Source organism: Pipistrellus kuhlii, unplaced genomic scaffold (assembly GCF_014108245.1).
Source record: "Pipistrellus kuhlii isolate mPipKuh1 unplaced genomic scaffold, mPipKuh1.p scaffold_m20_p_7, whole genome shotgun sequence".
Classification (NCBI taxonomy): domain Eukaryota; kingdom Metazoa; phylum Chordata; class Mammalia; order Chiroptera; family Vespertilionidae; genus Pipistrellus; species Pipistrellus kuhlii.
Genome location: NW_023425573.1, coordinates 23,642,881 through 23,670,775, shown reverse-complemented (window position 1 = coordinate 23,670,775; position 27,895 = coordinate 23,642,881). Strand labels below are relative to the sequence as shown.

Here is a 27,895-nt window from a genome sequence, read left to right as displayed (position 1 = left end):
AGACAGCTAGGCAGTATGCTTAACAAAAGACTGAGTATTTCAGTTACCTTTGACCACAATATGGCTGCATATCAAATCACCCCAAAACTTGGCGGCTGGTTAGGCAGCCATGTTGTGGACCTACATGGCAAAGAGATTGTATGTTAGTTGAGACCATGAATGTGACAGTTTCCCATAGGGTGGAGACACAGCATTTTTCTCTGTGACTGCCTGGTCACTTTATGGTTTACTTTGACCACCTCTACCAGATTGTATGTCCATAAATACTGTTTTCATCATTTGACTCACCTCCACCAAATTTGTCTTGGCTTCCTGTCACTGATTCTATCCAGTCTGAATCCTTACCATTCATTGAGTTCTTTATAATATTTTCCACATCCAATATTACATGCCACTTTTCTCTAAAACACAAACCCTGCCTTAGACCAATTACCTCCTGTCCTCCAAATGTATAATTTCTCAGCCAAGCCTTGTGTGGAATCTCTCCTTTTTAACTTATTCAACCCCCGTTCATGGCTAGTTTTCAACCTTGTTAAACTTAGTCTATTCTGACCTCCTGTTGGGTATATGGGGGATACCAAACAACCATCACTTAATCACCTGCTACCTTTGTATTGTTTAGAATCACTTCATGTTTGCCAATTCCAACTTGATTGCAAACTCTTTTCTTTTGTTGACTATATTCTACCCTGCCTAGAATCATTATGAGCATAAAAAACAAACATTTTATATACTTATTTTAAAAAATTTTGCTGATTCTTTTTTAAATTTATTTTTAATTGTTGACAGAATTACAGATGTCTTCCATTTTCTCCCTATTTGCCTCCCTCCGCCCAACCCCTGCTCCACCCTAGGCCTTTACCACACTATTGCCTATGTCCATGGGCTATGCATATGTGCATATACATTCTTTGATTATCCCATCCTTAGTTACCATTCATCTGTATAATTAAAACAAGAATTGAATAAAAGACGAGAGATAGAGACAAAGGACTTTTTCTGAATCTTGATCCTTAAACCTACACCTAAGAGAATATGAAACATATATCATGGGTCTGCCTTGACTTTTTGGTTGGGTTTAAACTTAGAAAGAATTTATTTCTTGGGAGCAGTCACTTGATATTTCATTATCAGAACAACTGCTCAAGATAACTATAATCCACAAAATTAGATTTTATATTATGCCCAAAAGTGATACTCCAATTTGTAAGGTAAAAACTTCACTTTGGTACATAATGAAGTGATTGGATTCCCTGAGGGAAGAGAGGGTATAGCGAAGGCTGTCCTGTCTGGGCTCACTGTGGAGACCTTTCATGCAGGCTACTGCAGCCCCTGGGAGGGGCAGATGCCACCAGGTCTGGTTTGCTTTACAGCAATTGAGAAGGAATAGTTTTTCTCTTCCTTTAAGAAAACGTAGATTTTTGTCTGTTTTATTCATGTGTATCTCTCTATGCCTACAACAATTTCTGGCATAGTTCAGATGCTCTGAAAATGTTTGATATTGAACAAACAAATGCTTATTTTTCATTCTCTGATCAACGTACTATATTTATAGTTTCTGAAAAATCCTAATTTGGTGGTATTTGAATTAAACTGTTTTTCCCTTGTGGATACAGAAACTCAGACAAGAATCCCAGTTTTATGACAAATGTCCAGTCAAGAAAAAGAGAAGTTAATATCATTTGAACCAAAATGTGGCACATGTGTATTACACATTTGTACATTCTTATATGCCTACAGATGTTTTATTTGCTAGAAATCTGCATTTTACCTAGAAGGAGTCATATTATACTTATGTGTACTAATGAATGGTCCATTAGATTTTTATGGCACAAGCTTTTATTCCTTCCTATCATAGTTAGTGAAAATATCACATGAAATAATTTACTTATTGATACACAGTTTATATAATAATTATATTTAACACACATAAAAGAATAAAAATATTTTGAGACAAAGATGTATTTTAGTATTAGATACTTTTGTTGAATACAGCTCCTATTAGAAAGGAAACTTTTCAGATGGCTTAAAGTAAAATTCTATGATTTTTTATTCTTCATCCACTAGCAATATCTGCATGCCACCAGATGCTGGAATTATTATTGGATACCTTTCTCCGTCTTGTCAAATAGATGTTGGGTAGCCTTCAAGTAGTTTTCAGGTCAATATTTTTTCTTCCTGCTTGACATGAGCATTTCCCATAGGTCAAATTAGATAACAGATAACCAAGTAAACGTATTTCAGCTATGATGGCTTCTGGGGGAGAAAATGGCCCAACACACAAATTTGTCTTCGAAGCAGCAAGCACTTTATCGATCTCTGTTTGTTGAAAAAGAGAAACTCTAAGCCAAACTCCAACTAAAACAGCAATTAGTTAGGAAGTGCCTTGGGCACAAGTAGAAATGGTTAATTCACTCTTTAAAGAAGTGCAGGCTACAAGTGGAATCTTATTGCTAAACATACTGGTTAAAATAGAACTATCTGTAAAACAGAAAAAAACACCTGGAGAGTATTTCCTCTTCTCCAGCATTATAAAAATGCCTGAAAGTTCTTTGACAGGGACACTCAAATATGGGCACTGTCACATGTCTATGCATATCTACGTGCATTTCCAGTAGCCTTGGAAAGATGAGTTCCTGTCTGAATTTTCTTCTCAGCAGTGAAAACCTTGGGGTCCACAGGTGCTTCCCTATATAAATTGTGTTTATTCTTGTTCCTGACTCTTTGGCATTATAATATTGTCAAATCACTTTAGCAAAACTGTCTTTTGGGGGTAGGAAGTGGAGGGCAGGAACTAACCAGGACCCTCCTGCCATGATGAGCAGCAGGATCCTAAGCCAGGAACATTTGGGGCCCTGGTGGGAGGGACTCAGCTCACATTTCTCTGTCGCCCAGTAGAGCTGGAGACTAAAGCATGCTCCTGACAGTTGAAAGTGCATGTGGAGAACCCTAAAAGTCAATTAGAAGATAAGAAATACTAGAGTCAGATCACTTTTTCCAGGTGGCCCTTCTGTCAATTTCTGTTCAAACTTTTCTCTTACATTGTAGGCATCATGGGTCTGACAGGTTTCTAATCTATGTGGATAACAAGTGATTATTTTCTTCATAGCAAATCTTAGGAGATTCTCAAGGACTTCATTTGAAGAGCAGTGATTGAAATTATGACACCAATTCCAATGTCACACTAGTAATGGTGCCATAGCTTGTTCATTGATGGGTCCATGTGACTTATATCCAGCTTCACTGCTAGTTGGAGATGGGACACTGAGTGGCTAGATGGCTAAAGGTAGCATAGGTATGTCTCAAAGAGTCTTATACAACTACCCAACTTGCATTGGTTTGACATGATTTTTTGATTTTACAATGGTGTAAAAGTGATGTGTGTCCAGTAGAAACTGTATTTTGAATTTTTATCTTTTCCCGGGTAGTCATACTTTCTCATGATGATGGGCAGTGACAGGGTTAACAGCCAGTACTCTACAGTGTACTTTGTTGCTAGTGTTTTTTTTTTTTTGAGGATATTGTGTTCTAGGCACATTTAAGGTAGGCTAGGTGAACCTATGAGGTAAGGTGTATTAAATACATTTTCAACTTAAGATATTTTCAACTTATGAGGATTTTATCAGGACATAACGCCATGGTTAGTCTAGGTGAATCAGTATGCTGTGTATACACACCAGTATACATGCAGCATTTATATAGAGTGGCTACAGTTTCCTGGGACTTTTCCAAATCCACCTTTATTTGGCTGTGAACTGAGAGTATACTTATCATGTAAATATTTGGAAAGACAGATTTTTTTTTTTTAAAAAAGGTAATATTGTTAAGAACCCATTACTCAGTTCAGCATAGCTTATGATGTACACAGTCTGTCTCACCTGAGCATGATGAATTTGTTGCCCTAGCAATCTCAGGCTTTTGAGTTCCCAGTTTAGAACTGGCGGAGTTTCAGGACTCTACAGAGAGACTATAATTGGATAGCTGGAGAAGGTACCAGGGTTTTTATCAGTCATGGCCCTCTTTTTGCATTGTAACATATAAAGGAGATGACCTTGTGCTTTAACAGACATGCCTGCAGTACCTCTTGTATGGTTAGCTACATTTTCACAGTTTTCAAATGCTTCAGAAAACACACTTCTGTTGAGATTTACAGGAAGATAACTTGAAGAATTAGAGCTGTCATTTAGGAGAAGTTCTGTAGCCAACTTATTTATTGCTTTGGCATTCTTTTATATTTTTTCTCTTTCACAATCAATATTTATAGAGTTTTGACTGCACAAGGTTAAAGATACAGGAATATGTAAATATGAATGTGTGTATATAAATACTTATATGTATATGTATGTATATATCTCAGTGTATATGTTTTTCCTAAAATAATGATAAACTAAGTTGATTGTTAGAGAATCAGGTGTTCTGGGAAAAGGCTGGTCAATATCATGGTACTAATGCAGCAAGTTATTCCCAGAATTATAGATGACTTTTTCTGATTTCCCCCTCTGGTTGCATTTTAAAATAGGACGAATACAGTCAGAACATTTCTTATGATCTTCTAAGTGCTACAAAATGAATCTCAAGATTTCTGAGATGTCAAACTTGGGAAAGAAATGAAAACATGTCTCTTGTATCCTAAGTTCTTGGTTATCAGTTATCTGAGCTACTGATAATTGATCGCTAGGTAACACATATGTGGGTGAAATGCATTTGGCTGCTTATATATGCTCACAGGTGTGTTTCTGATGTTCTGGAATTGTGCTGCATTAAATTCAGGCAAAAGACCAGGATTGCCATCATCACTTGTATTAGGTATCATTGTTCTGGACATATTGACCAATGAAATGAGATGTAAAACCAAGTGAGAGACAGACAGATATTGAAAAGAAGAACAGCCCTCCACAGAAATAAAAAAAAAAGGAGGGCAAAGTAATTCAACAGGTCATTTACCAAGGAAGAAATAAAGATTTCTATTAAGCATATGAAATAATTTAATCTTGCTAGCAATAAAAAAAATAACAGGATAGCATTTTTCATCTGTCAACTTTGGAAAGATGTTAAAAATGATGACGGCTATCATTGAAAATGTCTGGTGTGTGAAAAGAGTCTCTTAAGTAACTATTGGGAATAAAAATCGGCAAGTGGCTTTTAAAAGGCAATTTTAAAATATACATCAAAATAGAAAAAATGTGCATATTCATTGCTTTCAAGGTTCATGGTTCTACTTCTAAGACTTTACTGTGCGCATTACCTCTTTTCTTTTTTGCATTGCTAATCCCTTTGAAAATCTGATTAAATTAAAAGTCAGACATACCACGGAAAAATGCAATATATGGAGTTTGCGTTGAATTTCTCTGATCATGTGGTGATTGCCAGATTCCAGCAAAACGACAATACCTTATATTGTTCAGGTCAGAGGAGATAAGATCTTTATCTCTACCTGTTGCTCATGGGAGTGGAGTTCTTGTGATATCCCTAGAAAAAGAATTTTCTGAGACTTGCATAGGAGAATAAGTGATTTTTATTTATGTGGAATTACATCCCTGAGTTTCCAAGATCCCATTTTCCCTTGTCCAACAAGGAAGAAGTGTAGCTGTGGCTACAATAGGAAATATTATCTTGCGGCAATATGATTCCTGGTAGGGTGGATGGGTTCTTTGACAGAATCAGTGAGGAGCTCCAAGAGCCTTTTTTCTTCTTTTGCCACTGGGTTGAATTGCCACCAGGCCAAGAAGAACGGGCGGAGATAGACAACATCCAGTTTGACTTGAGCTGTGCACACTCTAGGCAGGCCTCATCTGCCAATTCTGGGATTGTGCAAATTCAAGGCATGTTAAATGACAGTGTAGGGGTTTGCTGCTTTTGACATGAGACACAGAGACTGTGACTGACAGAGAAGGTGGTAGGAGATGGATGAGAAGAGCTAATCCATGAGGGAGAGTGCTGGAAAGTCAGGGCAGGTGTCTCTGTGTGGGCTTGAGACATCTGCTGTGAAAACTAATGTCCCAGCTTAAAGACATTCAAACAGAAAGAGAAAATTCTGCCTTATTCCACCTTTTATTCTATTCAGGCCTTCATCTGGATGGTACCCACCCACATTGGCCAGGGCAATCTGCTCTATTCAGTTTAAAGATCCAGATGTCCATCTTATCCAGAAACACCCTCACAGGCATGCCCAGAATAATGTTGAAGTAAGTATCTGGACATTCCATGGCTCAGTCAGGTAACATGAAACGAACTATCACACTACCTTCCTGGTAGAACGAGGAGGAATGAGCTGAACCAGCACAAGCTCTGTCAGTGATTTGACTTTGTCCACCTGCAGATCAGTATACTTTGGCTATAGAACTTCACTCCAGATAAGTATACTTCTGAAGATCCAAAGTATTGTCCTGTAGGTCTTTGGAAATTGTATCACATGTATCATCTCAGCCTCTTGTGAGGCTGCAATGGAGAGAGTGTGAGAACATGGAATATACCAGTAACCCATGCGTATAATGGTGGGAGAACTCAATCAAAAAGTCCATTTATAAGACCCAAGTGCTATATAAGATCTAGTGGATTTACAGGGATATTTTCACTATTTTAAAGAATTAGTTCTGCCCTAGCTGGCTTGGCATGTGGACTGAAGGGTTCCAGGTTTGATCCCTAGTTGGGAGCATACAGGAGGCAGCTGATTAATGATTCTCTCTCATCATTGATGTTTCTCTCCCTCCCTCTTCTTTCCTCTCTGAAATCAATAAAAATATATTAAAAAAATAGATAGTTCTTAAAACAATGAAGTTTGTGAGTCATGGTTTCTCTATCTTTGCTTTAGGTATATGAGGTCCTAGGGTTTAGAAAGTCAGAGTCACCTTTCAAGGGGATTCAAAAGATACAGACTGAATTTTTTCTTTGTTCTTCCTTTGCTGGCCACATAGACTTCCCTTCACAGTACTCCACCTGGCATTGCTGGGCTACATTCTGCTTTACCTGGAGTGATGGCCTCCATGGCTCTTTGCTGGGCAAATCAGAGGAAAGCATTCTCAATGTCTCCTGGACAGTAACTGCACACCTGCTAGTAGCAACCTCTTGGGGCTGAGAGTAAGACTCTCTTGACTGCAGAGCATGTGCTTCTTGAAAAATAACAGAAGAGCTTTTTGCTTTTTCTTTACCCATCAACATTTGAAACCTTTGCTCCAGTGAAAGTGCCCTCTTACTAAATGTTCTCACTCAAGTGGTCATTGATCTCAAACATATTCTATGAGTTTGCTTCACTCCTTTTTCTTATTTTCTCAACATTCAAAAAGAAAGTAACTTTCGTGTGTTTTTTTTTCTCCTTTTAAGAATACATTAATCAGGAGTGACTTTAACCAGACATCCTTCAAAGCCACTATATGTACGTGTCTATATCTTAAGTACTTCTGTGTTCCTAAATATTTGATATCACTCTCCTTAAATCTAGTAGGAGAATGCTGTAGGATTTTTTTCAATGTGATAATTCTTGTATGGAGGTAAATAGTAAAATAGTAACAACACGATCAAATAGTCACAATATTTTCTTGGGCAGAGCTCAGTAGTTAGAAAACAAAAACGCTAAGGCTCCAAGATGACTTTTAACTAAGAATACAAAAACGTGATGGGCTGGTCATTAAAAATTGTTTTCACATCGTGCTTTGGTTTTTATTTGGAAGTAGAAAGTAAATGTGACATTTAAAGCTCTTGAGTGATTATAGATTTGTTTGCCAGTGGTATTATTTCAGAAGAGCTGCTGCTTGCTTATGGAAGATAATTTAACCTGTCAGATGTCCACTTCAATTCTTGCTTATAGGTGCACCAGGACACTTAGACTAGAATGTGTCACATAGCACTAACATAGATTGATCCAGTCATTTCAAGGGGGTGGACTTTGAACACAAACAGGTCCTCGGTTGGATGTATCTTAAAACTAAATTTATTCTTCAAGATATTAACATTGTTTAGTCAACTATTTATACTCATAGAAATGTTTTTATTTTAAATTAGCATTGAGCCAGGGGCAAATGTATTCACTGATCTTTTTAACTTACTGGTATTAAATAATTCCAGCTATGAAAATGTTAAAAAGTTCTCAAAAATATTTCTATGTATACTTTTCAGTGATATAACCCAAGCATTTAGTAGATTATTTATTCATCTCCTCTCTCTCTCTTTCTATTCCCCTCTCTCTCTCTTTCTGTAATTCTCCCAATAAGACATTATGCTCCTATATTTTGGAGTATAATATCTTCAAACTAGGATATTCTTTTATATTACTATATCTTCATATATAAATATATTCTCTTATATAATTACCAAAGTCAGGAAGTTAACATTTATGTAATAGTAGTAACTAAGCCACAGACCTTATTCATAATTTGACAATTGCGAATTAATGTAATTTATATAAAAATAAAATAAAATGATGGTTGAAAAGTACATTTAAGGTTCCTTAATCTGGAGCAGATCCTCGTTATTTTTCTGTCTTTTTGTCTTTTATATTTTGGAAATGTTGAACACACCTCCATTTGGGTGTGTACAACATTCCCATGATTAGGTTCAGGTGATTGGCAGGGAGGTCACAGTGTACTCACAGTGTACACTATTTTATCACTTGGCTGTAATGGGATCTACTAGGATTCTCCACTGAAGATATTACTCTCCATTTGTAATTAATAGGTGTCTTGTGGGGAGATACTTTGAAGCTACAATATATAAATATCGAGTTTCTCATCAAACTTGTAGTTCCTAACCTTAGCATTCATTGGAATGTCTTCTTGCCTGAAACAATTATTACTGTGGTAATTGTCAAATGCTGGTTTTCTAATCTCATAATCTCTTTCTGACTTTATAGATTTGCATTCTGCTGTAAGAACTTTTCCTTCCATTAATTTATTTTTAAACTATTTATGTCAATATTAACTCATGATTTCTTTCCTCTATTGTTGGTTTTTAATAATAATTATTATTTATTTTGATGGTCAAATCGTCTCCCAGTTTGGTCAATAGGAACTCCTTTAAGCTGACTCACCTCTGAACAAATTTTTGTCATTCTTTGGATACTTGGCTACTTTCTGTTACAGCATGATGTTTCTCTAAGGGGAGTGGGCTGATTATTATGATCTCTGAACGCATAATAATTTGGCCATCCAATGTATATCCTATATAATAAAAGGCTAATATAAAAATTGTCCCCTTGACCAGGAGTTTGACTAGTAGGCAGGCTGACCAACTGCCCATGTCCCCTCCCCCTGGCCAGGCTGGCCAGACCAACCCATGCACGAATTCATGCACCAGGCCTCTAAATAAATAAATATCACACACACACACACACACACACACACACACACACACACACACTGAATGGCCAGATTACTATGTGTTCAGAGATCATAATAATCTGGCCGCTCAGTGTATGTAGTCTATGCTGTAAAGTCTTCTCTTGATTAACCTCAGATTTTACAAATAATTAGATATTCAGATCATAAATCTCATTACAGTACCAAACTTTACTAATAATTTTGGAAACACAAATAATCAGAAGACACAAGCAAAACATGGTGACATTCGGGGCCGTCTATGTGGCTCTTTCTTACAGCATCATAAATAGTCTAGCCCACATTAACACAGAAGATACCTAATACTGTACATACTTATATTAGTTATGCAGAAGAGAGCCCTTTCAATTTTTAACATCTTTATTTTTTACTTAGTTACACAGTGTATGAGACAGTTCCTGGAAGCCATGTTTCATAACTTCACAGACTTCGAATTTGTTGGCCATCAGCAATTCTAGGCAAGCAGGTATATCCTGCAAAAGGCATTCTGTAGGTCAGGACTTGCCTGCCAGCAAATAGCAGATGGTCGAGTTAACACGGAGATTAGACCAGGTCATTTCTTTCTTTTCTGAGTCACCTCCCCTTTCCCCAATGAAGGGCGAGAACAGATTTCAGAACTGTTGCTTAATCATTCACATCCCACCTTATCCTACTTCCTGTGCAAGAAAACAATATAATTAAAATTTTCAAAAATTATTTTCTGCGACCATACGTCTTTGAATTTGTTTGAATTATCTTTATAATTAGTATGCATACCCATTGATTAGAATATCATAAATATGTTTAAAATTTGATAAATAATTATAAATAAAAGGTATTTTTTAAGAAAAATAATGCTACCCCAGCCAGTTTGGCTCAGTGAGTAGAGTACCAGCCTGCAGACTGAAGGATTCAGTGTTTGATTCTGGCCAAGAGTACATGCTTGGGTTGCAAGCTCAACTCCCAATGTGGTGCCTGCAGGAGGAAGCCAATCAATGATTCTCTTTTATCATCAATGTTTCTATCTCTCTCTTCCTATCCCTTCCTCTCTGAAATAAATAAAGATATATTTAAAAAAAGAGGAAAAAAGAAAAATAATGTTGAATGAGATGGATGAGATGACTTTAAAAATATATTTATTTTATTGATTTTTTTACACAGAGGAAGGGAGAGGGATAGAGAATTTGAAACATCAATGAGAGAAGAACATCTATCAGCTGCCTCCTGCACACTCCCTCCTGGGTATGTGCCTGCAATCTGGTCTGATCCCTTGACCAGAATCGAACCTGGGAACCTTGAGTCCATAGGCTGACACTCTATCCATTGAGCCAAACCAATTAGGGCAGAGATGACATTTTTAATTAAAATTTTATTGAGATGTTTGATTCACATACACTGGTTAAGAAATAATGCAGAGAGATCCCATATATACTTTACACTGTTTTCTCCAATGAAAGCACTTTGCAAAATACAGTATAACTAGAGGCTCAGTGCACGAATTCGTGCACAGGTGAGGTCTAGCTGTCCTGCCCCAATTGGGCTGAGGAGACATTGATTGGGGATGGGGCCAGCTGTAAGGAAGGGCTGCAGGCAGTTGGCTGGCCCCACCCCCTATTCAAACTCCTGGAGGAGGGGACAATTTGCATACTGGCCTTTCATTATATGGGAAATCACATTTATGTACTCCCCCAATGTTATTAAGATTACCCAGTTTTACTTGTTCTTATTTATTCATGTATTTACTTAGTTCAATGCAATTTTCACATGTGTAAATTCATGTTTTCACCTCTACAGTCAACAATAAGATATTACAAATGTTTTTTTTTACAACATTGACTCCTCCTGTTTCCCTTTTATAACCACATCCACCTCTTTTCCATTCCTAATCTCTGGCAACCACTAATTTGTTCTTCATTTCCAAAATTTTGTCATTTTAAAAATGATGTATAAATGGAATAAAATAGTATGTAACAATTTAGACCTTTTTTGTTATTGTTGTTTATTTTTTACTCAGCAGAATTCCTTGGAGATTCATCCAAGTTGTTTGGTGTGTCAATAGTTTATTCCTTTTATTTCTGAGTAATATTCCATGGAATGGATATACCTCAGTTTACTTAACTGTTCACCTGTTGAAGTCATCTGAACTGATTCCAGTTTTTGATGTGTACAAATAAAGCTATTGTGTACATTCACATAAAGGTTTTTGTTGGAACATAGGTTTTCATTTCTTTGGAATGTTTGGTAATACCATGTTTAGTTAACCTCCATATTATGTCTCTTTTCAAATTTCTATTGGCCTTCTGTTAAGAGCTGTAGACTTGTATCCAATAGACTTTGCATTTATTTTATTAACTCCAAGCAAATGTTGTTTCAACATTATTCTTTCTAAATGTTTAGTGCCTTCCCTGGCCCAGTCCTAATGAGATGTGCACTAAGAAAAATGCTACAAAGACAAAAATTTGGTAACATTTCTCACCTGCCACATAGTTTGCCCCGTGAATCCATTTGTCAGGATAACTCTCTAGCAGTGTGTTTGCTATCGATTTATCATTGAGAGAATATTCTTGTTGTGAACACTTAAGGGCCTAGGGAGCTCTGATGAATTTCTAACCCTTTCCAGGACACTCAACTGTTTAGAAAGCAGAAGGGAACAGATCAGACTTGTCAATAAATAAATTGTTCTTTACCTCCGAGTGGAATGATGCCAGGTTTGACCATTGGGCAAGCTCTCCAGAAGGAGCCAGATGGGGGAATGTGTGCTTCATTGCGACGTCATTTTTATTAAGTGACTTTGTCTTCAGGAGCATACTTCAGTGCCTTTCAGATAAATCACTTCTGTCTTCACACATCTAAGAGCCATTTGACAGGACAAATTGCACATTGGGACTGCTTTGCTAAGCACAAATGGGACACAACATTTTCAATCACTCTGCATCATTGGAACTAAGGTACAATATGAATAACAGAAATAAATCTGTCACTTAAAATACCTAATTGTGAGACATATGCTGTATTTCACAGCTGAAGCAACCTTTATCTCCACTACTAGAGTGAAAAAAACAGTCCTTAATTATCCCTAGGCACTGGGTCTTAGTAATTATTTTCCTCCATGGTATACATTTATATAATACAAAGAAAACATATTCTCCAGTTATATTTCTATTAATATTTTCACAGATTTAATAAACATAACCCAAGAAAATACTTGGAAAGAACTGCTAAACAATAAAAAAGTATTCTCAATATCTGTGACTATTGGAAAGTTCCTGGAATTAAAAAAAAAAAATCACTAAACAAAGGCATATGTGTAAATCTGTCCTAGAAAATATGGACTTCAGAAAATCTGCATTCTACTGCCAACATTGCTGCTACTATTAAAAAAGCATTAAGAATAAGTCCACGAGCCTTTTTGGGTTAACAACATTATGCTGTTAAAGTTTGAGGCAGGTTCTCCCCAAGCAGTTTGGCTCACTTTGCTTTCTCTTGGTCAGCCAACCAAGCCAGGCCAAGCAGATATTCAGCAGAAGACTTTAAGGGTAGCCTTATAGGGAACAATAATGATTGGTCCTCATCCCAGTCTAGCCATAGGACAGTTGGGTCCACTCTTACACTGCAGAATGTTAGATAGATCTGCCAAAAAATAGACCCTAGAATGGCACCCATGACTCACTTAGGAGAAAAACACACATATCAAGTTTTGTTTCAGAATCATCTGGGCTTCCTATAAATGATCCACAGAAGCCCGAAGGGCTGAAGGGTAGGACCTCAGAGCTGTCTGCACAAGTGTTCTCTGAGCAGAGGCCAAGCGTTTCATGCTGACCTTCCAGGCTCTCAGCTGCCTTTGTTGATAAAGGTGCAAAGCTCTGTCCAGCGTGGTGGTTGGTGCCAAGAGCAATTCTGCATCATATGTTGTCTGGCCTGTTGGTACATGACCCACAAGAGCAGAGTTGGGGCCAACTGAACACATGTTTGATATTTTCTCTTGAGAGTTATTCTTTGAAGTGGGGATTGTTTGCTTTGGAAAACACCATTTCAAAGTTCTTGAGGAATGTGATATCTGAATATTAAGTATGCATTCTTATCTCCTTTCAATTATTGATGCTAGCATCAGAATTTAAATCTCTGGGCAATGCAAACACATCTTAGGTTAAGGACTCTTAATGGTTTGACTCCAAACCCTTTTCAGAGTGTTTAACAAGACCTGGTAGAGTGTCTGATACCTTTTCAGAATTCAATCTCAGGTGCATGCTTGAAGAAATGGCCAAAGAGAAAGTGGATGGTATAAAAATGAAAAATAAGGGGTCTGTGTACCCTTCAGGGAAAAAAATTGGAGTAGTGGAAAGGTTCTTAACCTTGGGGTTGAGGACCTGTGTTCCATGTTATCTCTTTGAGCAAGATGATTGGGGCAAATGTCCTTATCTCCTTGGATATTAGAATCATCATCTCTGCATCACAGACAAGGTGTTAGGTTGGCATGAATGTCACCATTTAGCTCTAAAAAGCCCATAATGCTGATATACCTTTGAATAATCAACAATTAACTATAATTATCAGTATTTTGAGTTTAAATCCTGAGAAACTTTGCTAGTCAATTCTCCAAAACACAGAAGGAAGATACCAAAGAAAGGTAGAATAGATGCTGGGTAGCCTAAAACAATTTATCATTTTGCTACAAGATTACAGTGAAGGGAAGATGGGAAGATCCTAAGAGTGAAAATGCAGGTGTCTATTACCTTGACTGTCCAGTCAGGGAAAATGTATAGTCACAGTTGGCATTCTTGCTGCCAGTCCATTTTGTTTGGGAGACAAGTCTGTCTTCATCTTTTACCTCCATGTCTTCCTTGCTCTCACCTGCCTTCCTCTTCCTTGGCACTCTTCTAAAGCCCTCAACCTGCCTGCTTTTCTGCTTCAGCAGCATCTCAGAAAGACAAAGTCCAGTGAGTGTCAAGACTAATGAACCTTCATTGAACACAGCTTGATCCAAGGGATGAATTTCAAACTGTGGGAACCTTTGTCCTACTTATGCCATATGAGAGTTAAGACCTTTTGGAACCCAAGATAAGTTTTCTGGATTCATTGAAAGTAGTCAGAGTTGACTGTGTGTACTCTTCTCCCTAAGGGCAGCCTTGCACTTGTAATGTTGAGTGCTGTGAACTTAGAGCTAAGCATCGTCAGTGTACTTGGAATGTAATCCCCAAGACAGCAGGGAGTTTTGTCCATTTTGTTCACTAATATACGCGATTCCTAGTAGGTGCTCAACAAGCACTTATGGCATGAATGCACAGATAAAGAAATTTAATTTTTAATCCCAAAGCTTATCACTTTTATATTTCTCACAATAACTTCATGGGTTTCACTATAACCAACATTTCTCCTTTAATATCTTCTTCATGGCCTAAAGAATGTAATACAGGTACAAGGTCATGATTAGTATTGTGCTTGTGTTTGCATTGTGGGTCCATCTCCTCTTGTCAAAGTGTTAGTGAATTTGTGCTTCTCTGTGGTGGGCAAAGAAGGAGTATACCTAAGGAGAGACCATAAATCCTAGGGTTTTGTCTTTTCCTCTTCCTCTGAAATGTGCAGGTGGGAATTAATGTGGGAGCAAAGAGCTTGACTCTAGTATTTGACCCCAGGTTAAGAGAAACTATTTTTTCTCATGTTTTGTCTTGTAGCCCAAAGGCTAATAGGATGCCCAGTTAAGGTGTCTTCAGCCTGTGTTCATATAATGTGATTTTATGTCAGATGGGGAAAGGAAGTCTCCTACAGATAATGAAAGAACACCAAGACCTTTCATATTCTAAGAAAGAACCCTGGGGAGTCTTTGTTCCTGTCATGTCACCCCAAAGAAACCCTACAGCAAACCAAACCAAAGCTGGGCTCATGAGGTTTTGAAGCCGGGTTGATCCAGCCTGGATCCTAGATCCCCCAGGAAACTAGGAGTTTGGGGTCTTCTGTGATCATCCATCTCAAAGTCTTGTTTAGGGGAACTTATTATTATCCATTCCACCTGACTGCCCTTTTTAGGGTGAGGCTAGTGAGATCCTAAACAAGGGTTTTTCAGGTAAGAATGAAATATGGACCAGCCACCCAGAGGAAGGAATGGAATGGTGTCCGCTCAGCTTGAAGGATGCATTTTGGCAACCAGGGTTTGTTTGCCACAATGAGCAGGGAATGGGAACTCATGAATGGAGAGCTGGCTGGGATGTTGGAAAACTCATGGGAGAGAAGGAGAGGTTCTGAGGACACCAGTCTCTCCTGACCTGACACTGTTAACGCTGCAGACACTTTGGCGCACACGATGGCTCCACAGCTTCTATGTACTTCCACATGCTGTGAATATTCTCAAAAGATGTCTTCAGTCGGGCCTGGATTTAGCCCATTCACACATTGTCTGCATCTGGGGCATTGGTTTATGCCATTGAATGACACATGGGGAAAAACTTTCATTTTTTTGCTCTGTTGATTTGTCTCAGAATGATTCATTCTTAATACTTTCTTTGCCCAATACCTGTTTCTGCAACCAAAGAAAAGATGCTAGTATTTACTTCATATTCCCAACTGATTTTTACTCCTGAAGAGTCTTCTTGTCATCTTCCAAGTCCCCTTGTTCCAGCACCCTGGGAAGTGACAGCTAAAAAAAACCCCACAAATCTGTCTACCCTTTTGGACATATTTGGTGACCAATTTCTTGACTCGTTTTTTTCTTGTCTACTTTGTGGCTATGGAAGATTGCAGTTCTTAAGAATGAGGCTAAGAGGGACTTATTCACCTAGCAGACATTTACCTCTTTCATGGGAGAGCAGGAGAACAAGATCCTCATTAACCAGACCTGACATTGGTGGCTGCACAGCTGTGTTGGTGGTGGGTCTTTCTGAAGCAACTTTGAATACTGAGTCCTGTGTTCTCACTCACAAGGAGGAAGTGCCCACAGAAGGGTGTGCAAGGAAGTTTGCCACAGGAATACTGTGGCCAGAAGTGACCTATCAATACATTTAGAGTAAGTCCCTGAAACAGTGATGGCATAGGAGGGTACTAGAATAACACCTACATTTCAGGGTTTTTGTGCTGTGAGACACTTGTTCTCTGTGGTCTCTTATCTATGGAGGGCATGACTGCATGAACAACAAAAGCAAATTGTTGGTATTTTGAGACAACTAATTTAAAAAAGGTTTTACTCTATTTCCCTTGAAAAGCAGAGCCATACACTATCTTCCTTCTAAACCAAATATACAATATATATTCACTTTTTTCTTCAGGGACTTATAGGCAGCTACATGGCTTAATGCCAGACTCTGGAGAATTTAGTGGGATATTTAGGAAATGGGCAGGCAACTAGCAAGCATTTGACTGATGAGGGGAAAATGCACAGGTGAAGTCAGGGATCCTTCTGAAAGGAAGCTATGTTGGGAGGTCATTTTATCATTTTGCATTCCATTTTTAAGGAAACAACAGAATTATTTTTATTCCATTTCTAAGAAAAAATCTATTCAGACCATTCTTTTCCTATATGTCTCTAAGAAGTGTCAACTTGTTGACTTTATGTTGTTGTATTTACATAACCTCATGGGATTGTAGACAATGTTATTCGCTCCACAAAGACAACAAACAAGAGTTTCATTGACTTTCTAAGGTTCACCCAGCAGCGTAAGTTTTACCCTCTGACTCCTGCTCTGTGTTGAGCAGATCCAGCAGGAATCAGTTCATTACTGAGACTGTTTAGAAAGGTTTGGGCAGAGTTAGCTCCTTTGAATCAAGAGAAGACTCAGCCAAGAACCTTGTGAGGTCTGAGGTGAGGGGATCCCAGTACAATCGAGCAGCAGGAGCTGCTGTCACTAGGGAACCAGCCATATGCTGGCACTTCGGGGGCATTTTTGCTAATTCTGTGCTGGTAGGAAGGACTTGTCTGTCTGCCACTGCCTCTGTGGCCTTCATTACAAATTGAGAGCAGGCATCAGTGGTGGTTCCTTGGGAACGAACGCTTTGTGTGATTGTTGGCCCTTGCCAGTGTCCCCATGGAGCAGAGTCCTTGCATAAGCCACTTACAACTTTCTTCCATCTGCAGGCTTGGTAACACTCTGCGCGATGAAGCTAATGGAATATTCAGGGTCAGTGCTAGGAACAGACGTATTTAAGGCTTCTCTTTGCACAGAAAACTTGTGGGGAAATTCCAAAAGTCTCGAGTTTTTGAGGTTAACTTTTATTTTCTTTGATTTCATTTTAAGTGTATTCTATATATTTTTTTGAGTTTTAGAAAACAGATGATATATTGTAAATAAATTATATAATAATATAATGGGATATCATATGCATGTATTATTTTATTGTTTGTGCACTATTTTACTTGACAATTTTCTAGGGGTTTTACTTCTCACTTTCTGCAATTAGAAAACAGAATACCTTCTTGAAGAACTGCCTAGGCTTATATTGTCATGGAGAATAGTGTCATTGGCAAAAGCACCAAACAAAAAAAAAAAATGTTGTTCATTCTATGGAAGGACCCATTGTACTTGGATGCTCATATAAACCCAAAATTTCTCTGATAGTCCAAAGATGGGAAAAATGAATAACTGGCTGAAAGTGAAACCAGTTGTAAATGCCTCTCATTTGATAGCAAAATGGTTCAGGAATTCATATGTGTCTTTTCAGGCCATTTTTTCTAAGCAATATTCTTCACAAATAATCAAAATATTCCTGAAATCCCAACACTTGAAAGTATAAGTTATGTCTCCCAGTGCTACCACCTCATCTAAAGTTCTTGTCTTTTAAAATGGGTTAGTGATAGTAATATTAGATCCTGAACCACAGTGCTGTCAGATACTGTGAACTTATAGATACCATGTGCTTCTCACATGAAGTATGACACAAATATTTGTTACTGCTCTTCAGTGTCTGCGTGGTTTGATTTGGTGGAGGGTGTATGTCAGTGGAGGCTTAGGGCCTTATGGTTAATGTGTAGAGTGCTAGTCAGATGATCCTGGTGAAAAGGAACCACTGATTAAAGACACTTCCATAATAAATTTAATTTCAAGAGATTACATCTATATATTATGCTGTACCTCAGTGTTTAAAATTGTTTTTATAAATGTCTGCATATTATTTGTAGCTTTCATTATTGTCTATTAAACTTCTTTAGCAACTAATCTCCACTCAACTCTTCTCTAAAACACACTTCCACAATAAAACTTTACGTCCTTTAAAATCTTTAGTTTTTTAAGTAATAAATATTTATAAGGGAGATAATATTTTGTCTTCATTGTCAAAATGTTACCACTATGAAATTGCTTCCTGTTGGAGTGAGTCATTTACCACTTCTAATGTTTTACAGCTCATCCTTTTACAATTGCAATAGAAGACACTGTAATTTTTTAAAATGTGTGTGTGTGGGGGGAGAGGGCGGAGCGGGGGTGGTGTGAAGGTGGATCCTATTGGCAGATCTAAGGAGTTTCCCTCCATCAGAAGAATTTTTTTATGCAATAGAAAGTTATTTCTAGTTTTAGGGGAGTGTAATAGAGAATATGCTTTCACTCCAAGCACTGAAACTTGTTTTCCCCATTTGCGTTTAAACTTCCAGAAGTAAAGATGTCATAGGAATGAATGAGGTACTGATACAGGTACAACTTTGATGAATGTTGAAAACATTATTTTAAGTGAAAGAAGCCAGACAGGAAAGGCCGCATATTGTATGACTCCACTTATATGAATTAGGAAGAATAGGGAATCCACAGAAACAGAAAGCAGGTGGGTGGTCGCCAGGGCCTTGGGAGAGGGGATAAGGGAGAAAGATTGTTTTAATGGGCACTATGTCGCCTTTGGGGGTGATGAATATATCTTAGAACTAGTTAGAGCAGATAGTTGTACAACATTTTGACTACTACATGCTACTGAATCATACGCTTTAAAATGGTATGTTTTATATTATGTGAAATTTCACTTCAGTAAAAAGTAAAGCTGTTAAAAATAATAAAGACATCACAAAGTACCACATACAGAATATACATTTTCAGTAAATGGTAGTGAAGAATCCTTTGTTGTACATTTGCTCACAAAGCCATCTTTATTATTTGACTCCAATCCAGAGAGACACAGAGCTATTCAACTAGTTGCCCCCTCTTTGAGGAGTTTGAGCATTTGCAGTGTCTGAGTTATTTTCTCCCTACTGTGTACTGTCAGTTTTATCTTTGAAATATCTTTGCCATGTGTCTCCTCTGTCCTTCCCCACTGCCGACACCCCTAATTCAGTTTATCTTTGCCTCCAGGCTGGGCTGTTGCTACAACATCTTGCCGGAGCATTCTGCTCTTACTCAGCCCTCCCCATTATCAGGACTTCCAAGTTTTCAACCTTGGTCAAGTCCAGATCTTCCTTGGACTGTAGATTTTTAGTGGCATTTCATCAAGAGGAGAGAAGTTCCTAATTTGGCTTTTGCCACAACCTAAGGAGTGATCAAGCCAAAGCAGCCCCTTTGTCCACCTGGGGCTTTTCTCACTGCAGCCCTTGCTTGCCTTTCTGCTCTCTCCTTCTCACACCACCTTGACTTGCTGGGATCCTATCTGGCTTTTGAGATCCTGATGACTTGAAATTTAATGTCTCTCCTCTCTGAGGCCTTTGCCAGCAAGGAACCACACTTCCTTCCACTGAATGTTCAGGGTACTATGTAGTGCTCATTGCCATCCTTTTCATGGTCTCCCTTACATTATAATGATGTCTGTGCATGTGCAGTGGTCCAGTGGTGTGTCTGGAATGATCCATCCACTTGGTGAACAGTAAAGCTAGGATTTACATCTTGATTCTGCCTGCCTCTGAACAAATATCCATTTGCTTCTCATTGATTTTTGGGCCACCCCATTTTCACTTTACCCTTCTCGCATGCCCGCCTGGCATATTGCCATTATGTATAATTAAAGGCCCAATACATAAAATTCATGCAAGGGGCTTGGCCCTCGCAGCCTCAGCAGCTTGCCTCAGCTCTCGTAGCCACCCGGGCTTCATCCAGAAGGTCATCCGGAATGACGTCTGGAAGGTCATTAAGCTGTCCAGTCTAATTAGCATATTACACTTTTATTATTATAGATAGGTTTTGAATATTTCTAAAATGTGCAACTTTTATGCTTCTTTACTAAGGAGCTATGTTTTTAAAGGGACTATCCAATTAACTCTTGTTTAAGAGATAAAGCACAAGAAATTGTAACTACTTAACTTCTGTGCTCTAAAATTTTTGTACATGGCCTTTATAGTCCCACTGAATGCCAATATTGATTTGGAATCACTGTAACAAAATGTCCTTTCTCACCATTTCCATGGACCCTTTTTCTGGTCTTCCTCAAATCCAGAGTATCTCACTAATTATGCACCAAATTATATACTATTCTGTGTTATTTCTTAAATAATGTCTTCAGTATATGCCTTTCCTTAATGATAGCAGTCCTATCTGTTTTGATGAATGAAAAAAATGAAAGAATAAAAAAAATCCCTTATTGGTATTCTTAAACACGTTTTTAAAAAATCACTGTTTGAATCACTTGGAATTATTTTCCTTTGTTTTTGTACTGCCCATCTAGCTATTTGATAAGCAAGCATTCTCAGTCCCCAACCATCTGTAAATCTTTCATTTATTATCACTATAACCAGATGGAACCCATTTATTCCAAAACTGTTTAGGTTGAAAAACAACTGTATTGCTATATTTTCAGAAATTACCTTGGAAGGAAACCAATCATGTTTTAGGCCATAATTTAAATAGAACATTTTCCCCCGCTCTGTGTCCTTGGCATTTGCTAGAAGCAAGAAGCTCAAGGGAAAGCGAACATTGACAGATTTGAAAAGAGAACCAAACTAGGAGATGTTTAATAAGATTTTGTTTTTAAGATGCACCATCCTATGACTCCTTCCTATCATTAAATTCTGCTTGAGTTTGGTTGAAAATAAACTTCAAGTGCCTGTATGAGTATAAAGAAATGCCAAATTATATAAAATATCATTACTCTACTATGAGTTTTAAAGAGGAGCAGGGAGAGGGAGAGTAGTTTTCTAGAAATAGATTTTTAAACGCCAACTCTAATATTTAAAGAATTACAATATTTTTGCCAAGTGAGCCACTTGTTAAGGAAAAAGGGTAAAAATTCTGATGGCAGTTATGACATTTAGGGAGCAGGAAAGATGTCGCTCCATCTTCCCATGTGACACCATGAATGAGAACATTGAAATGAACAACTGCACAAAGAATTTATTATTGACCTCTCCTTTTTTCTTCCTCTATTTCCTCTGCAGGTTACCTATCTGGGTAAAGTCCCTACCACAGGCATGCAGTTTTTTTCAGGCTGCACAGAAAAGCCAGTCATTGAGCTCTGGAGGAAGCACACACTAGCCCGAGAAGATATCTTTCCAGCCAATGTTCTTCTGGAAATCCGACCATTCCAAGTGTGTCTCCATCACCTTGACCACAAAGGGGAGGCTACGGTCCACATGGATACCTTCCAAGTGGCTCGCATCGCCTACTGCACCGCCGACCACAACGTGAGCCCCAACATCTTTGCCTGGGTCTACAGGGAGATCAATGATGACCTGTCCTACCAGATGGACTGTCATGCTGTCGAGTGCGAGAGCAAGCTGGAGGCCAAGAAGCTGGCCCACGCCATGATGGAGGCTTTCAAGAAGACTTTCCACAGTATGAAGAGTGATGGCCGGATCCACAGGAACAGCTCCTCTGAGGAGGTCTCCCAGGGATTAGAATCGGATGACGGCTGAAGGAACTTTGGGGGCTTCAGAAAAGGCAGCATTGGTCCAGGAATTCCAGACCATATGAATATGCAATGATTCAATGAAAGACTGCCAAACTATTGGCCGACCAAGCTTTTTAAATTCAGAAGAGCAACTCTAAATCTAAAGAAATGTATTATTAAAGTAATTACGTTACATTGAAATCTGCTGCTGCTGTGACTGTGAGGAGGTGGGAGTGTGGATGGGGAGGAAAGTTCTAGACTCTTTCTTTTTCTTGCTCATTCCCTAGGGCTTCCCTGTAAGAGAGCTCCATGCTGATTTTCACCATTCTCAGGCAAAGACACTGAGGCTGTTATTTGATGGACAATTCCAGTTTGCCTTATGAAAACCAACAAGAATGTTAGATGCACTTAACAGATTGTTAGTCAAGGGGACAGAGAGTAAGTACTGATGCTGATGCGGAAGCAGCAGGGCTAAAGGAAAAGTTGGGTGGATTCGAGCCTGAGACTCCTCTCCCATGTTTCAGATCCTCTCCTCAGTAAGCAGATCAGCACAGCCTTCATTGAGCTTTACAACTAACAGTCTGATAGTTGGCAGTTAATTCACAGTTAAAGATAATGCTTTTATTTACATAAATATATCAAGTAGTGTCCTCTTATTGTATTCACTTCATCTATTTTCTTAGAATCCTTGCAACTACTAATGACCCTTCCCTCCTCCTGCCCCACCCACCCTTGTTCCCCTTCTAACCCAGGCCAACATCCCCACAGGGGTGGATCCTCAACACACACTGCAGGACACCCAAAGGGAGGAAAATCACTGAGCAGATGAAATCAACCGTCAAACCAGCTAGGAGTTCAAAACAACCACCACCACAACAGATACCTTGGAAAAAGGTTATCAGCAAGTGAACAAACTCCATGCAGGCTATTATCCTTTTGTTCAACTCTGATTTGTGGTAACTTATGGTCCTGTCTAATGAGTCCTTCCAGGCAAGCTTCAAATCTGACTTGGTGTCACCAAGAAAGCCTTGCTGCCATCACTCAACCTTGCAGTCCAGTGAGTTCTCTAAATTTGGCTTGTCTATGTCCAACTTAATCTAAAGAGAAATCTGACCCTGTGACCTTCAATTCAGGAGCATCTCAGAGTCAGGATCGCCAGTGCATTCACTGTTTCTAATGAGAAGTTCTCACTAAAGCGGAGATTTCTCGGTTTCTTGGATCTTTCAATGTCATAAAATGCCAAGGGTCATCACTGTATAAAATTGAGAGGATTTGTTAAAATGCAAACATTTAAGGCTGAGAGCAGATGGCTAGTTTCCCAGGTAATGCTGCCCACTAATTAAAGTTGGTTTTTAATCCTGGTGATGGTGGGGGCAATGGGGCACCTTACAGAAAGAAGCCTTAAATGAGAGTTAATAGTATCTAGAGAGCAATGGTGTTGGTGTTTTGGTGTTTGTATCTGTGTGTTCCTATATGCATCTGTGTTGTGTATATGTACCCCCATGTGTGGGTTTGGGTTTAAAGCATGTAGAATTAGCATGGAGTCATGTTGAGGAGAACCCGCCCCTTGGAGATATGCTTGCTGCTTTCCAACACATGTAAACTATTCTTTAGCATAAATGCATTCATTCTTTAATAAAATATGTTTGCATTAATAAAGCTGAGGCGTTTCCTTCTTTATGTCTTTCCTATTTATGTAAAAATAGAGCAAATTAAGTAAATAGGGAATTCTATCTAAGCACATGTTCAAGCTTGGTCATAAATAACCCAGCCCTTGATTGTGCTTAAAATTATGTGGGGGTTTTTTTTTGTTGTTATTTTTTTTTTATTTTTATTTTTTTTAAGATTCTTATAGAGAAAGGAAGGGAGAAGGAGAGAGAAACATTAAAACATGGATTGGCTACCTGACTCCTGCACATCCCCTCCTATGGATTGAACCCACAACCTTGGCATGTGCCCTGACCTGGAATTGAACCAGCAACCTTTCAGTGATGGGATAACGCCTAATCAACTGATCAACACTAATTGCTGAATTCTTTTTTCTAACACTCGATTTATCTTGATCGCTGTCCCTTAATTGAGATGGTAACTGAGCCGTACCAGCACAGCCAAGGCGATCCTGAGCAGGGTCGACGAAGAATGGAGAAATGATAGATAAAGAGAAAAAGCTGGGTCTAGGTGGATCTTCTGAGGACACAGAACAGATCCAGACTGCAAAGTTGAGGCTTTATTTATAGTCAGGGGCAAACATGGTAATGTGCAATGTTCTTGTAAGTTTTACTTGTTTTGGCAACAATTGCTGGCCCTCTCACAGCCCACTAACTACCCAGGAAAGATCTAGGGAGCAGTTACAAGATCAAGCTTAATTATGCTAAGAGGACTGTGCCCTCCAAGCTGGGACTTGTTTGCAACTTTGCCAGCAGGTCAGTCGGAGGCTTAACCCTATAACTGCTTCCCACAAGTAAAATTCAAAAATGGACACAGTTATTTAGGGTGTTGAGCTGATTTCAGATTGAATTTATAAAATCTCACCTATATCTTTGGAGTCCTGCACTGAAATCCCAGAAGATAAACATGGAGTGATTTCTTCTGACACGACTGGTTAAAAATGTCTCCTTCAGGCTGTGATTTCCCTGAATGGTCCATTTTTCCAGCAAGGCAGGTGTCCTGGAGTCTGTGTGTCTTGAGCAATGCCCTTTGTGAATCATTAACAAAGGTAGGGGCCTCTACAGTCAAGATACCGTGCCTGCTGAGGCATGAACTCAAGTAGAGAATATCTAACTCCTCTAATTAAAATGGCATTTTTCTCTCAAGTTCAACTCTTTTCAGTTTCAGGTTTATTCTATCATCCTTAAATATGCTTCTAATAGTGGGGAGAAAAAAAGCCAGTATCTATTTCAAAACAATGCAATTTCCCTCTATCAGTACAAGCTGAATCCCAAGTGCACATATGGTTATTTGTTGCAGAAAACATTTGCTAGTTGTTTTTTTGTTTGTTTGTTTTTTCAGGGTACTACGTGTGGTATGCTAAGGAACTGACTCTGATAATATTGGCAAGAGCTTTAGTTTGAGATGATTAGTAAGCAATTGAAGGAAAAATACGCAACGGCATCTTTCAAATAGCTAATGAAGTCTTTTGGGAGAGCCAGTACTAATTCCCCAGGGAGGAATGGTTCCATTGGCATTAATGTTTTTCAATGGTTCTCTCCTTCCTGTACTCTCCTTTCTAAACTGATGGTCACAAGGCACTTTTGTGCACATTTACTCAGATGCCTTTCGGAAGGACCCTGCAGGTGACTATGATAGTTACTTTATAGATGAGGAAATTGAGGCTCAGAGATGTTACAGAATTGGCCAAGACAGCACAGCCAGGATGTGTTGGAAAGTAACTAGTACCCTCTGAATTCTGAGTGGACCAGGACTGTTGCTCTGTTTAGGCAAGATCCACCACTTTTGATTTTTTTTTTTTTAATTTCCATTCCTCTTAAAACACTCTAGCTTATTTTAAATTAACATACTAAACCTCTATAAATAAACATCTTTTGCTATTCATTTCTGAAGTCCTTTTGATGGCAATAGTTTTAAAAGCAAACAAAGGCCCAAGAAGCTTGATTTCAGCACAATTAATATCCTAAGAGATTTTGCGTATTTTATTGACTGAGGTTAACAGACAAAATTCTCTCTTTACCCCTAAAAAAACAGAATGCATGTGTTTTTTTTGTTTGTTTGTTTGTTTTTTTGTTGTTTTTTTCAGGACATGTGAAAACTCGAAATCAAGTCCTTTTATTACAGGATCCCATAGCAATCTTTAATTTCCCTTCCTGTCAATCATTGCAGTTTTTAATTACATATTTATTTGTATAATTATGTAAATACTTGTTTAAGCCTCTGAGGTGTTGAAGATGGGGATATTGCCCCTTTTTCCCCCCACATTTTATGCCCAACTCCTAAAGCAGGACCAGCCATCTAGGGAAAACTCAATAAGTTTCTACTAGCAGGATGGATGGAGGTACAGGCAGACAGAAGTAAAAACCACTATGTGAGCCTTGGATTTGCACATTTTAGCCCAGAATCCTGTAACCCAGGGAGACTTTCCTGTCCACTTTCTTTAAAGATGAGCAAATGGCTTTTTACTGAAGAAAAACATCATCACTCACCTAATTCTAGAAAGAGTTGGTGGCTGCTTATGAATAGAAGAATAATGCTCAAATGTCAGCTACAGGATGGCAACAGAACACATGTTATCCCAAGGAAGTAGACAGATAATGTGCTTTAAGACACCTGCATTTAGAGGATTACTAAATTCTTATCATGTGTTTGTTTATTTTTATCACTGAAAGAGAAGACAGAGTGATGGGGGAGGGGACATTTTTATTTTCGGACTCTATGGAGCATATGAATTTAATTGTCTTTTCCCAAAATGTATACCTTAGAAAACATTTTTTGTCCTCTCTTCTGCTTTCGTTTTTCTCTGTTCCTTTTCTCTTCCTCTCCCCACTTTTCTACTTTATTTAATTATTTGCATGATACCATTGCAGGCTTCCTCTGATTTTAATTTAATTGTTATTGATTTTTTTTTAGAGAAAGAGGAAGGGAGCGGGAAAGAGAAACATCAATGTGAGAGTGAGTTCCTCCACAGGTCCCCTACTGGGAAATGAGCTTGAGACCAAGGCATGTGCTCTGACCAGGAAGAGCCGGCAACCTTTCAGTGCATGGGATGATGGCCAAGCAATTGAGCCACACCGGCTAGGGCAGACTTTTTTATTTTATTTTAGCAGGGAAGAACATATCTGTTCTGAATCTAAGATCATGTGTTTTGACTCATGATGCAAAATTTAACAAGATTGTTGAATACTGCGGATTACCCTAAATTGCTCTTCTTTGTTATTACTTTTTAGTCCGAAGGGCATAGTGACAATTTAATTCTTCATAGCTTACATTTCAAAAATGTGCTTTCTTCTCTTTTCCTAGACAAACACAAGGCTGAACTGGAGTTCAGGCGAAGATCCCAATAATTGTCATATTCATGTAGATCTTTAAGAAACTGTCTTTATAGTTGCCAAGATTTGGCTTTTGGAATAATTTTATGTGACACATTATTCAATGCAAGAACTTTGGGTACTTTTTCTGAAGAGGTGTCAGCTGATAACAATCACCAGAATAAAACTATATAAAAACCTAAGCTTACTGAATAATTATATACAATGTAGAACTTTAAATACAAATCAGACCACTAAATATAAGTGGTGATAACTGATCCATTATATAATCTGGAAGAGTCACTGAGCTTTTTAAGGTGAGCCATGATAACTCAGTGTCTTAATAATTAAAATAAATAAAAAAAAACTAGTAGCAAATGGAAACTTATTAAAGCTGGATGATTAGAAAAATAATTTTAATTATTTTAATAGCTATTTTCTCTGAGAAACAGGAGGGGTTGGCCACTTCAATTATTTGCAGGGGTGTTTGGTGAATAAAATCAAAGATTTATACTAACTAAAGGGAAAGATTTATGTAAATGATACGTACGTATTTTTTAAAGAAATTTACTACTTTCAAGGGCTCTGACTCCCAGAATTGCATTAACCATCTGTTGCTTATCAAAGAACCACTTTAAAATAAAGAAGAATGTCTTTAAGCCAGTATATCAAAGCCTCAATTTCAATTGTACCAGCTTCCACTTATACTGAAATTATACTATGTCTAGTAAATTGTTATTTTAATATGCAGAAGTGTTTTCCTTAGTAGGCAAACACTTCCAATAACATCATTCATCCTGTTTATTTGCTTATTAAGATAATCATAAAACTTGAGCTTTTTAAGGCCAAAACCACAAGCTCCTAATTAGTTTTATCTAAATTAATGAGGTT

At 38.2% G+C, this 27,895-nt stretch overlaps 1 protein-coding gene across 2 annotated transcripts in view; it reads left to right on the top strand.

Moving 5' to 3' along the window:
• PID1 (phosphotyrosine interaction domain containing 1) overlaps positions 1-23,684 on the top strand; it is a 188,579-nt gene extending 164,895 nt beyond the window's left edge. For both annotated transcript variants that reach the window (XM_036421539.2, XM_036421540.2), the window contains exon 3: positions 21,574-23,684. In XM_036421539.2, the coding sequence (XP_036277432.1) occupies positions 21,574-22,050 (477 nt within the window). In that variant the 3' untranslated portion in view covers positions 22,051-23,684. The remainder of the gene's footprint in view (positions 1-21,573) is intronic.
• Positions 23,685-27,895: the final 4,211 nt, after the last annotated feature.